Consider the following 13,644-nt stretch of genomic DNA (forward strand, 5'->3'; position numbering starts at 1 on the left):
TCAAGGGCCTGTTTGCGGCCCTGGGACGCTCATGGCTTTTGTCTGAGATCTGTAGAGCTGTGACAGTCAGGTGTCACTTGAGACTTGGAGGAGCTGAACAGATTCCCCGGTGGGAGCATTTAGCCCTGCAGTGTGTCTCTTACACACGTCTTCCTTGGGAGAAGAATAAACCACCAGCCTTGACATTTCACAGTGATCTTTGCTTTTGCAGGTCTTGGAAGATGATGCATTTGCCCCAAACCTTGACCATTCACCTTATGCGATTCTCCATTAGAAATTCACAGACTGAGAAAATCTGCCACTCCTTGTATTTCCCCCAGACCTTGGATCTCAGTCATGTTCTCCTGACTGAGCAACAAGTCCTCAGTGAGGCCACGGAGCAGGTGAGGTATTCCCACACTTCTGGATCCATCTCACAGACAGGACTTCCTTCAGGCTCAGCTGCTCTAACCCCTCAGCTGTTAGATGGCACCTACTCGAGAATTCTCCAGGTCCAGGTTCTTACCAGCCAAGGCCAGTGATTGGGTCTCTTGCTGGCTTCCACTGTGGGGTGAGGTGAGCAGCTATGCTGGCTGCACACTGGCTGAGGAAGGGCAGCATCTCAGGCAGTGAGGTCTGCCTCCTCTGAGCATCGCTCTCATCTGAGAATGGATGCTGTTTGCTGGCCAGGCCAGGGGAGTACTGAGGAAGACAGGTGGTCCTCAGGTTGTTGAGAGTCACAGGAACGAAGGTGTATTTCAGGCAGTGCATTTATTTATCTATTTTACCAAGTATAGTGGCACTGCCTGTAGTCTTTGCAGTGGGGACACACAGGCCAGAGGATCATTGGTTCAAGGCCAGCTTGGGTGACATGGTAAGACCTTGTCTCACAAGAACAGAAAAAAAGGGGCCAGAAGTGTGGTCTAGTGGTGGCGTGCTGGCCTATTATGACGACGACCCTGGTTTGATTCCTTGGTTCCACCTCCATAGAAAAGGCTGGTAGTGGTGCTGTGGCTCAAGTGGTAGAGCTTTAGCCTTGAGAAAACCCAAGGACAGTGCTCAGGCCCTGAGTTCAAACCCAGGAGTGGCAAAAAAAGAAGAAACCAAGATAAAACAAAGGTTCCAAAATCCCCTCCTTAAGTCCTTCCCCAAACAAAACCAAACCCAAACCAAAACAAAACAAATTCCCTTTGGATAACTGGTCTGCCATTGTTATCCACCCTTCTTTTCTTGGGTGTTAAAACAGGTCTTTTCCTGGGGGTTTCCACTTTTCTCAGGGGACAAAGATTGACCATCCCTACTTACTGTAAACATGTATCCAATATAAAGCAAGCCATTACAGTTCTGGTTTATAATGTTTCCTTTTAAGTAGCTATGAGATTCTCCAGGTCAAGGACTTTTCTCTAGTACCTTTGAAGTACCAGTGCCTAGCACAGAGCAGTAACAAATGCATGGCAAAACATGCTTCCTTCAAGACTAGGGCTGCGGAAGGCGGGATAAATCACTGAGAGCCTTGTCTTCTTCCAGCCTGAAGGGCAGTATGAACTCTTTGCTGTGATCGCCCATGTCGGGATGGCCGACTTTGGTCACTATTGTGCTTATATCCAGAATGCAGTGGATGGAAAATGGTTCTGCTTCAACGACTCCAATATTGACTGGGTGAGACTTACCATCCACATGTTCTCTTGTTCTGAATTAGCCATTGCTAATAAAGCCTCAGCAGAGTTGAAGACACAGTATGGCCTTCTATTTTGTGTGTAGGAGCTGGGGAGTTCTGTGGTTCAAAGCTGTTCCTCTATCTAGATTTAATGCTTTTTTTCTAGTCCTGGGGCTTGAACTCAGGGCCTGGGTGCTATCCCTAAACTTGTTTGTGTTCAAGGGTAGCATGGTAGCACTTGAGCCACAGTGCCATTTCCAGCTTCTTCTGAGTAGTGTGTTGGAGTCCCAAATGACTTTCCTGCTTGGGTTGGCTTTGAACCAGAGGCTCCTGAGTAGATAGGATTACAGGCCTGAGCCACCAGTGCCCAGCTGGTTTACTGCTTTCTAAGAGTCTGCTTGCTTCAGTGTTTAGGTTTCTGGCCCTGTGGGTCCAGTGCCTTGATGTTTTTTGCTCGGTAGGAAACTTATGAAACCAGAAATTAGAAAGATGCAAGATAAAACTCTGGGGGCATAAGTGTAAGAGTTTAAAGATGAGTGAGGACATTATAGAGGGCATTGTTATACAGGGCATTGTGTCACCAGCTGTCATCACAGTGGGCTTCTTTATAGGAGTCTAATGGGCAGATTACTGAGCCCTGTATTCCCTGAACACTTCCTAGCTACCAAATAGCTGCTGCTGTCATCTGTGTGTGTTCTTCCAGGTGTCCTGGGAAGACATCCAGTGCACGTACGGAAGTAATTACTACCGCTGGTAAGAGAAGCACATGCGTGACAGGGTGCGTTGGGTTCTCAGAGCTTTATGAAAGATGCATGGATGAATTATTGCCTTTCTTCTGAGCATTCCCTAGTTACTAAACCATTCTGTCCATCTTTCAACACTCATCCCATACACCATACTTCTCTGAGAATGAAGGCCTCAGTAGTGCTCAGGTAGAAGTATCTTCTGTAACTATGCCCATGTGGTTTCTGGCCTCTTATTACCTGATCCTAATTTAACATCTGAGCAAACGCCTCCTTGTGCTTTCATAATCATGGTCTTCTCTACTGTGCAAAGCCTTTATGATACACTCAAGCAGATTGGTAGGAAATCTTATTTGCTCTCATTGCTTCTTGAGCATGCCTCCTTTATTACTTCCAAAAAGTTTTTTTTTGCTTATATGACTCCCCCCACCCCATTAGAGCATGTACTCTTTTTTTTAATTTTTGGTGCTGGTTCTGAGGTTTCAAGTCCAGTCGTGGGCATTGTCCCTGAGCTTTTTTGCTCATGCTAGCTCCCTACCACATGTCCTGTTTTGGGTGGGAAATAGGAGATAAAGGCATTAAAGACTTTCCTGCTCTGCTGGCTTTGAACATAAATCCTTAGGTCCAAGCTTCCTGAATAACTAGGATTACAAGTATGAGTCATGGTGCCTAGCAGACCAAGGGACAGGACCAGTCTTCTCATCTTTCCCAGTCTGTCCTAGCGGCATGCAGTCAGTACGCATGAAGACATACTTTTAATGGCTACGGAGGTGAAACTAGAAGAAAAGCTGAAGAAAGTTAAGGCAGAGAGGTTTTTATATGTGCCCATGGTGGCACTGGAGGTGGTACTGGAGGGCATACTCAACCACAGAAAGAGGCTTGATTAATTAAAAATTAATGGATTAAATGGTGTTTATGTTTGATGCTCTCCTTTAACCTACTTTTCCTGTTTTTCTTTCATTTATCCTGAGCATTTCTCTTAGGTGCCTGTTCTTAGCCAATTTTGGCTTATTGACTCCTCTGTGATCTAGAACAGGGGTTAGCACACTTTACATGACCATGGCTAGAGAGAAAGAACTTCAGAGTTTGTGGGGCACAGTTTTTGTAGCTGTTACTCCCTTCGACTTTGTAACACATCGGATGCCATAGACAGTACATGAATGAGTGAATGAATATAATTGGCTGCATTCCAATAAAAGTTGTTTTCCAAAAACAAGGTTGGAGTTGGCTTATACTCCCACTCTCATAATTTGCCTGTCCCTGATTTATTATTTTATGTTATTTATGTATTTGTTTATTTTTGACAGATTAGGGTCTTGAACTTAGGGCCTGGGCACTGCCCTTGCACTTTTTCAAGGCTGGTGCTCTACCACTTGAGCCACGGCACTACTTTCAGATTTTTCTGTGTATGTGGTACCAGGAATGGAACTCAGGGCTTTATGCATGCTAAGGAAGCACTCTGCCACTAGGCCACACTCCAGGCCCCTTATTTTATCTTATTTATTTAATTTGCTTGTCATGGGTCTTGAACACAGGGTCTGGGTGCTATCCCTGGGATTCTTTGTCCTCAAGACTAGAGCTCTACCACTTGAAACAGTGCTACTTCTGGCTTTTTCTGAGTAGTTTATTGCAAATTAGAGTCTCACACATTTTTCTGTCCAGGCTGTGATCCTCAGGTGTGAGCCATCTAGCATCAGGCTGGCTGTGATTTGTGCTAACAAGAGCGTAGAAGTGACTATTCCAGGTCACTATTCTCTCCTTGATGAGATGGATGGTAGTTGATGGGTAGATGAACATTTGCCAACTCACAAGAGCGTAGAAGTGACCTTCCCAAGTTACTGTTTTCTCTCCCTTGATGAGATGGGTGGTAGTTGATTGGATGAAGACTTGCTCCGCTAGCCTGGAAGCTTGCTGACCCTCATTCCTGTTGTCCTTTCACCACAGATGTTTAATTTTACTATGCTGATAAATCTCTCTTTTTTAGGTGGGAAACTGCATATCTTCTGGTTTATACGAAGAGTGAAGGCTAATGGAAATACTTCAGACTTTCAGAGACTGACTCATTCTTTTCCTTTTCTGTCCTGGGATCTGCTAAGTCTTCTAGGAGATTCTATAATGAAGAAAAAATAATTTAAACAATTACATAATAATTTATATCTTAAGTTATAATGACGGGTGATTGCTGATGTGATTTGGAGGAGGGTTGTCTCTCAAGGTCATGTGTCAGGAGCCTGGTCCCTTGTACAGCAGGGTTGTGGGGCATAATCTTGTGAGTGGTGAGGCTTGTGCAGGGCATCTGGCTCATGCTTGTAATCCTAGCTACTGAGGAAACTGAGATAGTTCAAAGCCAGATAGGGTAGAAAAATCCACGAGACAGACTTTCAGCTGACAACAGAAACAAAAAGCTTGAAGTGGAGTTGAAGTGGTAGTATGCAAGGCTATAGGACAGCACCTAACTCCTGGGTGCAAGGCCTAGTGCTGTGACCCAGGTGAACAATTTCTTTCAGCTAGGCCCCCATTCTGGGGTCTCCAGAACCCTTGAAAATACCACCGCCATCTGGACAGTAAGCATTCTTCACATGAGCCTGTGGAGGACATATCTTATTCAAACCATCTCATTAGTGAAATAGGCACCATACGCAAATAAAGTTGTTTCTGTCAAAAGGAGTGTAGAGTGAACAGCTTAATCTGGGGGTAATGAAAACACATAAGATGCAAATGATTTCTGCTATAGAAATTGGAAAGAAGGGCCGGGAGTTTGGCCTACTGGTACAGTGCTTGCCTAGCATGCACAAAGACATGGGTTCAATTCCTCTGTACCACATACATAGAAAAAACCCAGAAGTCGGCTTCGGCTCAAGTGATAGAGCTCTAGCCTTGAGAAAGTCCAAGTACTCAAGCTCTGAGCTCAAAGCCAGGACTAGAAATAAAAAGAAATTGGAAAAAAGCTGGGATTCCTTCTTTAGTAGAAATCTTGAGGCTGTAGAGAGGTCTAGGGGTTAGGATAGTCCATATACTCAGAAAATACATTCAAAGACTCGGCTGAGAAGGTCACAGAAACCCACAAACTTAGGCTACGGTGAGAGTGAGTTAGTCAATTCACAGAGGAGAGGACGGTGAGCACAGGCTTAGCCCGCCCTCTGGTGGTAAGTGGACCTCACTGCACCACGGAGGGGAGGAGATTAGTGAGCATTCACCCAGTTTGCCCTCTGGTGGTAAGCGGAGGTCACTGCATGATGGATTGGACTAGGGCTGTGAGCATTCACCCAGCGCTCCCTCTGGTGGTAAGCGGAGGTCACTGCATGATGGATTGGACTAGGTCGGTGAACATTCACCCAGAGCGCCCTCTTGTGGGAAGGGGAGCTCACTGCTCCACGGATTGGACTAGGGCGGTGAACATTCACGCAGAGCTCCCTCTGGTGGCAAGGGAAGTTCACTGCACAATGAGGCGGGGAAGGTGGTGAGCATTCACCCAGATCACCCTCTGTTGGGTAGTGGAGCTCACTTCTACATGGTGAGGGAGGTGGTGAGCATTCACCCTTGGCTCCCTCTGGTGGGAGGTGCAGCTCAATGTATCACGGAAGTGTGAATGGCCGTGAGCATTCACCCAGAGTGCCTTCTGGTGCGCAGTGGAGCTCATTGCACCATGGGAGGAGGGGGAAGGCAGTGGCCCTTCACGCAGAGCGCCCTCTGGTGGCAAGCGGAGCTCACTGCACCACATAGGGTTGGAGGGTGGTGAGCATTCACCCAGAACGACCTCTGTTGGAAAGCAGAGATCACTGCACCACGGGGGGGGGGTGAAGGCGGTGAGCATTCATGCAGAGCGCCCTTTGGTAGCCAGCCGAACTCACTGCACCACGGAGGAGTGAAAGGAGGTGATCATTTACCTAGAGCGCCCTCTTGTGGTAAGCGGAGCTCACTGCACCACGGAGGGGAGGAGGGTGGTGAGCATTCACCCAGAGCACCCTCTGGTGGCAAGCTGAGCTCACTGCACCACGGAGGGGAGGAGGGTGGTGAGCATTCACCCAGAGCACTCTCAGGTGGATGGCAGAGCTCACTGAACCAGGGAAGGGTGGAGGGTGGTGAGCAGGGGTGTAGCGCACCCTCTGGTGGGAAGTGGAGCTCACGACACCACAGAGGGGAGGAGGGTGGTGAGCAGTGGTCCAGCGCGCACTCTGGTGGGAAGATGAGCTCACTGCACCTTGGAGGGCGTCCTCTGCCCTTCACGTGGGAAATGTCAGTGTGGCAAGTGAACACCATGTGTGGAACAGTGTGGTGGTCACACATCCATAGTTTTCCTTACATTAATTCTGTGTGTGTGTGTGTGTGTGTGTGTGTGTGTGAGTGAGTGTGTTTGTGCGCGCACACACGCACTGTTAATGGAGTTTGAATACAGGGATTGGGTGCTGTTCCTCAGCTTGTTCACTTAAGATGGTGCTGCAGTACTTGAGCCTCAGCTCCTCTTCTGGCTTCATATTGTCTAAACGTGTGTATGTATGGGTGTGTGCTTTCTCTCTCTGTGTTTTCCAACATGCATATCGTTCTTTAATATCTTCCTACACTGTTGGATTGAGGGAAGGAAGAAGACAGGAAGAGAGGGAGAGAGGGAGAGTGCAAGCTAGTTTTCTCTTCCTTTTTCACTTGTTTTTGCAGTTTATGAAATGAAATAATAAACAAATGAACTAATCTTGGATGGAAGCTGTGAGACAGCGCTTGCTGTCTCTGAACACGTGGCTGCTGTGTCTCCCTGTTTTAAATTTTTGAAGGAAACATTGGTTGATGGAGGCAGAAGATGGAATGTTTTAATTTAAATTCATGCTTTACCAACTGGATTCTGTAAAGGTTTATTTCCCCACTCCTAACTGAAAACTTGAAATATCAACAATTCAGCCTGTTTTTCCTTGTCTTGCTTTGCTCTCTGGTCTAGTTTCCTCCGTGTTCTCCACTCACCCCCCCACGCCCCGCCCTAACATACTGATAATCCGGGATGCACGAGAGAGGCCATGCAATGCCCTAAGCGACTGTCCCTACTAAGTGCCTGTGGAAGGTCTGGGCCTGCCTGTCCCATTGGCTCTCCAGTTCCAGTGTCAGCAGGGTGTTCCCAAAGGCTCGTGGGCTGCCGCACAGTCAGGGGTTGATCTCAGGTCTTCTGCTAGGCAGGCAGGTTGGCAGGCGGGCAGTGAAGCGGGAACCTCCTCGGGGGAAGAACTGGGCTGGGAGGGGAGGCCGTGGCCGGGGCTCATCTTCCTCTGCCAGTACTGAGCCTCCAGGCCGTCTGGAGGGGCTGTGGGGTTTCAGACACTGGACAAATATTTCTCCCTACCAGGTGCTCACAACCTGGGCCTCCATCCTTCCCAGGGTAGAAGTAAGCGGTGGCACTCGGCCCCAGGATCTGGAGCCCTCCAGGATCCCTCCACACCCACCCCTGGGTGAGCAACCGATTCCTCCCCACCACCCCAGAACGGACAGCGGGTCCCCCCATGCCCAACCCAGAGCACGGACTCCAAGCCCTGTCCATGGCCACCAAAGCAGACCACCCACGGAAACTGTCCTGGTTCACAGGCTGCTGCTCTGTTCGCCCCGCCTCTCCAGGTGGGAAGGGGAAGAGGAGGAGCTGAGAGGAGAGCATCCAAAGGCAGTGGGAAGAACAGCCAGAGAAAAAGGTGGGCTGGAGCTGGAGTGGGGCTGAGGCTTGAGAAGGGCGGGGCTTGTGGGGGGTTGAGCAATGGGGGTGGGGCCAGGACAAGGAAGGGAGGTGAGCAGTCTAGGGAGAGGCTTGGAGGGAGAGCTCCGGGGTAGTGGAGCCAGGGCACGAAAGTGATGGCCTGGGGGCGGGGCTTGCAGGGTCAGAGCCTGAGAGGGGTGGGGCAGAGTGTGGATATGAGGGGTCAGGGGCGGTGTGAGGACACTGAACTGGTTTGGGGCGGTTCTGCCTGGGACCAGTTGGCCTGTGAGAGGCTCCAGTATGGCCGCCTTCCTCTGAGAGAGCGGCATTTGTTCTGGGGCCTACAGAGCTGGCCTGAGGTCGGGCGTCTGTTGCCTATTTGCCCGTGCTGTAAGGTGCTGGCAGCGTTTCTTATGGGGAAGCGCCTGAAGGAGGCTGTCTCTACCCAGACGCCGCGTGTGTGTGAGGAAGGCCATTGTAGGCCTAAGCCCGGCTTCCGGAGCCAGCTCCCAGTCAGAGGTGCACTTTTTAGCCTAAGCAGGCCTGGGGCCTGGGTGTGTGGTGGCTGTGAAGTTGTGTGAGATGGGGCCTGCTGCTTAATTTTTCCTCTTCTTGAAGTGGCTTTGGTCATGTTAGGCCTAAACCAGGCCTCCAGAGCCAGCTCCCAGTCAGCAGTGAGCTTTCAGTGTAGGCCCGGGGCCTGGGTGAGAGTGGACAGGCACGGCAGCACACCTGCCCGCCGCTGCCTCCTGGGACGGTGCCGCCATGGCAGGGAGCGGTCAGTACAGATGGGGTCTGGGCTGCTGCCCCTCCTCCTCAAGGACATGAGAGGCAGGGGAAGGGGCGAGGACGCTGAACTGGTTTGGGGCAGTTCTGCGTGGGACTAGTCGGCCTGTGAGAGGCTCCATTGCGGCCGCCTTCCCCTGAGAGAGCAGAGTTTGTTCCGGGCTGACAGAGCTGGGAGGGGGCCCTCTCGGCCTGAGGCCTTTTCACCCATCCTGTAAGGTGCCGGCAGCGTTTCTTTGTGGGGCGGCACCTGAAGGAGGCTGTCCTACCCAGACACCATGTGTGCGTGAGGACGGCCGGGGCTCTTGAAGTAAAGCGGTGCTTCTTGACTGGTCTATACAAGGCATGGGCGGGTGGTGGCTGTGAAGGTGTGTGAAGTGGGGCCTGCCACGCCCTGTGCATCCTTCGTGCTCCTCCTGAAGGGAAGGCCTGGCCTAAGCCAGGCCTCCGGAGCCAGCTCCCAGTCAGCAATGAACTTTCAGTGCCGGCAGGCCCAGGGCCTGGTCGAGAGTGGAGAGGCCTGGCCGCCTGCCCGCCGCCGCCTCCTCTTTTATTTTGTTTTACTGCCTCCTCTTTTATTTTGTTTTACTTTTTTCATTCCAGGTCCGAGGACGGTGCCACCATGGCAGGAAGTGGTCAGTGCAGACTGGACCTGTGATGCTGCCCCTCCACCACATGACTTCTAGGCTCTGTCTGCTCTGGTGATGCTCCCCCACCCCCACTTCCTGCCTCTGTCCGCTCTGGTAATCCTCCCCCACTCCCGCTCCCATAATGCTCCCCCAACCCCACTTCCGGTTTCTGCTCCCCTAATGCTCCCCCACTTCCGGTCGGTCCACTCCCATAATGCTCCCCCACACCCACTTCCAGTCTCTGCCCCCGTAATGCTCCCCACCCCCTACTTCCCATCTCTGTCCGCTCCCATAATGCTCCCCCACCCCCACTTCCGGTCTCTGCCCCCGTAAGGATCCCCCACCCTCACTTCCGCTCTGTGTCCACTTGTGAAATGCTCCCCCCCTCACTTGTGGCCTCTGTCCACCTGGTAAAGCTCCCCGTCTCCTGTCCCCTCCCCATCTCCTGTCCCTCCCTGTGTCCTCTCTGTCCACATTTTATTGGGCATATCAGGATTTTGTCTGTATTTTGGAGTATGCCTCCCCAGCCAGACAAGCACCTTGATGCTGAGCCATGTCCCCTGATGGTCTCAGGAAGCCATCATTGCCTCAAGCCTGGCCCGGGATCTGCCTCATGAGGAGCTTGGTGGGGTAGCAGAAGGTGGGAGCAGAAAGTGTGTTCTACACGGCTTTTTCTTTTTTTCTTTTTGTCAGCTCTACCTCAGATCCTGGCTCAGCAGAAGAGAGGCCTCAGGATGCTGAGCCTTTGTTCTTCAGAGGCTCCTTTCACTTCAGGTGCTGTGATGAGAAAAGATGAAGAATCCAGAAATTTTGAATCAATCGTAAATGTAGGATCTGCGTGTACACTCAAATGTAGGATGTAGCAACTTGCTCCCAGCCCACATCTTTCATAGGGCATGGGGGTTAGGGCATGAGGGGATGTGTGGAAAGCATTGTCTTTTTGCCAGGTTTTGGTGGTCTGTAATCCTAGCTGCTAAAGAGTCCAAGATCTGAGGTTTGCAGTTCATTCCTAGCCCTGGAAGGAAAGTTCTTGAGGGTCTTTATCTCCAATAATGGGTAAAAAAAACTGTAAAGTGGAGCTCAAGTAGTAGAATGCTAGCCTTGAAAAAACATTTGTCAGGAAGAATACCTAGGTCCTAAGTTCAAGCCCCAGGACCAGCACAGAAAGATTTTTGTTTTTATTTTATAGGTACAATAAACATTTTATTAGACACACAAAGGTATTTTAATTTCTGTTTGGTGAATTCCTGGGATATTGTGTCCCAGGCTGGGCAAGCACCTCAGCCTTTGATTTTCACCATTTCCAGCCTTTGCTGCATGTTGTCTTCTCGTGACTATAGGGACTTGGACAAGAAAATGCACAGTGTCGGGGTAAAATGTGGAGAGACTGGAAGCTTGGGATTGTGAATACAGGTTTAGTGGGTATGGCCCAACGTAGAATGGCCTGGATGGACTCCATTTGAACTTGTTCTGGTGAACTCATGCCTTGCCCAGGCCTCTGGCATCATGTTTTCATCTATACTTTGATCACCCTGGGGCCTGGAGAAGGGGGTGAGGGCATGTGTGAGGAAGGGTAGTCTCTCTCCCTCCCTGCTTGGTGAGTTGGTGCTTGTCAGGACAACTTTGATGACCCTAGGCTCCTACCCGGGTCTCTGAATCATCATCGTGATTTCACTTCTGCTTTTGGTCATGTCCTTCTCAGTGCCTGTGGGTTGGGGCTGAGGGAATGTGGGAAGTTTCATTTTTAATTACATAGGTCATAGACACATTTTGTTCAACATATCAATGCATTTAAATTTCTTTTGGTGAATTTAAAATTTATTGTGTTTCATGGCCTCCTACCACCTAGGCAAGCACCTCAACCCTGAGCCTCACCCCTTTCTGTCTAGTAACTCAATCAGTTCCTTTAGACTGATGTTATATGTCAGTTTTCGAGTAGGGGCTTCTGTGTGACTGTTTCTGTTTTGTCTTCCTCTGACAGTATACAGGATCCCACTGATCTGTGGAGCAGTTCTAGCATCTTCACCCTTCATTGTGTGTTGATTTCTTCTGACCGTAAGTACTTCGGGGGCAAAACTTGCTGAGTATCAGGAAAAAATGTGGAGTCCAGACACTGGGAATTGTGTCTCAAGAATCTGATTTTGTGGTCTAATGTTGAAGTGGCCTGACTGATACCTCCTACCCCAAACCTGCTTTCATAGACTCATGCTAAATTTAGGTCTCTAACCTCCTGTCTTCAGTCTGTATCAGTTTTTATCTGTACTTCCAGTCATGTTCATGCCAAAGCCTGGTGAATGAAATGAAGACACCTGTGAGGAAGGGCAGTCTGTGCTTTCCTGCTTGTTAAGTTGGTACTTGTCAGAACACCTTTTGCCACAGCAGGCTTATCCTAAGTCTGTATCCTCAGCTCTGAGTCTTCACTGAGCTTTTAGCAATGTCTGTATGTGGCATGGGGGTTGGGAGTGAGGGGATGTGTGACAGATGTTTATGTTTTCATTATAAACATCTTACATACACTTTTATGAGGCATTCCAAGGTATTCCCATTTGCATGGGTGAATTCCAGTGGTACAATGTTCACAGGCTAGGTCAGCAACTCCACACTAAGCCCTCCATGTTACGCCTCAGAAGTGGGGTTTTGTCAAGTTTCTAATAAGAATCTTTGGAGGGAAGCAGAAGGCATATCCTAGCACTTTTCCTTCTCTGTCAGACCTTCCAGGTCTTGTTTATCCTTCACCAGGCTCCTGGATGCCTAGCCTTTGTGGTGAGTTGCCTTCCTCTACTTGTGTGCACTCTGAGGAGAAAATGTACCCAGTGTCAGAAGACCAACTGGAGAGGGGCCAGGAGCCTGGCCTAATGGTAGAGTGCTTGCCTAGTATACACAAAGCTCTGGGTTCAATTCTTTGGTACCACGGACAGAAAAAAGCCAGTCTTTGGTACCACAGACAGAAAAAGCCGGAATGGTGCTGTGACTCAGCATGGGAGTTAGAATGAGTTTTGTGGTCATGGTTCAGAAACAGGTTCGAGCAAGTACTGGGTTTTCTGTTATCCTTACATACCAGGTTAATAAGTTAGAGTTAGAGTTAAGTGTTACAGAAAGATAGGGAATTATGTTTAGTGAATGGGTTAATGTTATGGATCTGGTAGTCATTGTGGAAAAGATTAGCATTTGCATTATGGAACAGGTCAAGTTTAAGGTTGGGTCAGAGTGTAGGGAATATGGTAGACAAAATGTGAGGTTGGGGATGTAGTGGAGGAAAATGTTCTAATAATGGTTCAGGAAAGGTTGAAGGTCAGGGAGCTTGTGAGGAAGAAATTATGGGATGGGTTAGGGTTTGGATATGTTATGGAACGGTCTTCAAAGTGTGTTAGGGGACAGGTGAGGAGCAGAGAACTTGTTAGGAAAGGGGTTATGTAGGTTCTGGGAGTGGGTTAGGATTGGACAAAGTGTTAGTTAGGCAGTTACATATGGATTGGGGCTAGAAGATGGTCTTGGGTGAGGCATAAGATTGGTGGTGCATTAGAGTAATTTGTTAGGGTATGAGTGTGGGTTAGGGCACCTGTGAAGATGTGAGTATGGCAGAGTTAGAGTGTATAGCGGGGTACATGATAGGGATCATGTGAAGATAATGTTTGGTTTAAGGTGCCTGTTAGGGTTAGGGTTTAGTTTACATGTTAGGGCATGCGTTGGGGGTAGGTTTGGGGTACATGCTAGGGTACATGGAGGGGCACCTATGTGATTTCGAGTGTGTATTCTGGTACTTGATTCTGTATGTATTTCTTGTTTGGGGTATATGTTAGGGTACAGATTACAGTTATGGTACATGTTAGGGAATGTTAGGATGAAGGTTCCTGTTAGGGATAGGACACATATTAGAGTATATGTTAGTGTACACTTGGGGTACACGTTAGGGTGCCTGTAAGGGTGGTTTTGAGTACTGCTTGGATACTTGTACTGGTTAGGCAGGGTGGTACATGTGAATGATTAATGTACATTTTAATGTTACGGTACATTGTATGGTACATGATAAGGTGTGGGTTAGGGTACATGTCAAGGTGTGAGTATGGGCAAGAGTTTAGATGCACGATGGAGTATATGTTAGGGAACATGTTAGGATTCATATTAGGGTTAGGGCAAGTTCTAGGATATGTGTTACATTATGCCTTTGGGGTACATATTATGTGC

The 13,644-nt window shown here is 49.0% G+C and overlaps 1 protein-coding gene across 1 annotated transcript; it reads left to right on the forward strand.

Moving 5' to 3' along the window:
- Nucleotides 1–221: 221 nt before the first annotated feature.
- LOC150039245 (ubl carboxyl-terminal hydrolase 18-like) lies at nt 222–4,111 on the forward strand. Its single transcript, XM_090327913.1, has 4 exons — nt 222–383; nt 1,507–1,638; nt 2,340–2,389; nt 4,042–4,111. The coding sequence occupies exons 1-4, from the start codon at nt 222–224 to the stop codon at nt 4,046–4,048; spliced, it is 351 nt and encodes a 116-aa protein (XP_090184039.1). The 3' UTR covers nt 4,049–4,111.
- Nucleotides 4,112–13,644: the final 9,533 nt, after the last annotated feature.

Source organism: Megascapheus bottae, unplaced genomic scaffold (assembly GCF_031878675.1).
Source record: "Megascapheus bottae isolate mThoBot1 unplaced genomic scaffold, mThoBot2.hap1 HAP1_SCAFFOLD_65, whole genome shotgun sequence".
Lineage (NCBI taxonomy): Eukaryota > Metazoa > Chordata > Mammalia > Rodentia > Geomyidae > Megascapheus > Megascapheus bottae.

What these genes read in the sequence shown, in the direction of transcription:
- LOC150039245 (XM_090327913.1), top strand. Translation starts at nt 222, where the DNA reads ATGATGCATTTGCCCCAAACCTTGACCATTCACCTTATGCGATTCTCC. An exon ending in TCAGTGAGGCCACGGAGCAG is followed by an intron (nt 384 to 1,506) that starts GTGAGGTATTCC and finishes GTCTTCTTCCAG; the next exon opens with CCTGAAGGGCAGTATGAACT. An exon ending in ACGACTCCAATATTGACTGG is followed by an intron (nt 1,639 to 2,339) that starts GTGAGACTTACC and finishes GTGTTCTTCCAG; the next exon opens with GTGTCCTGGGAAGACATCCA.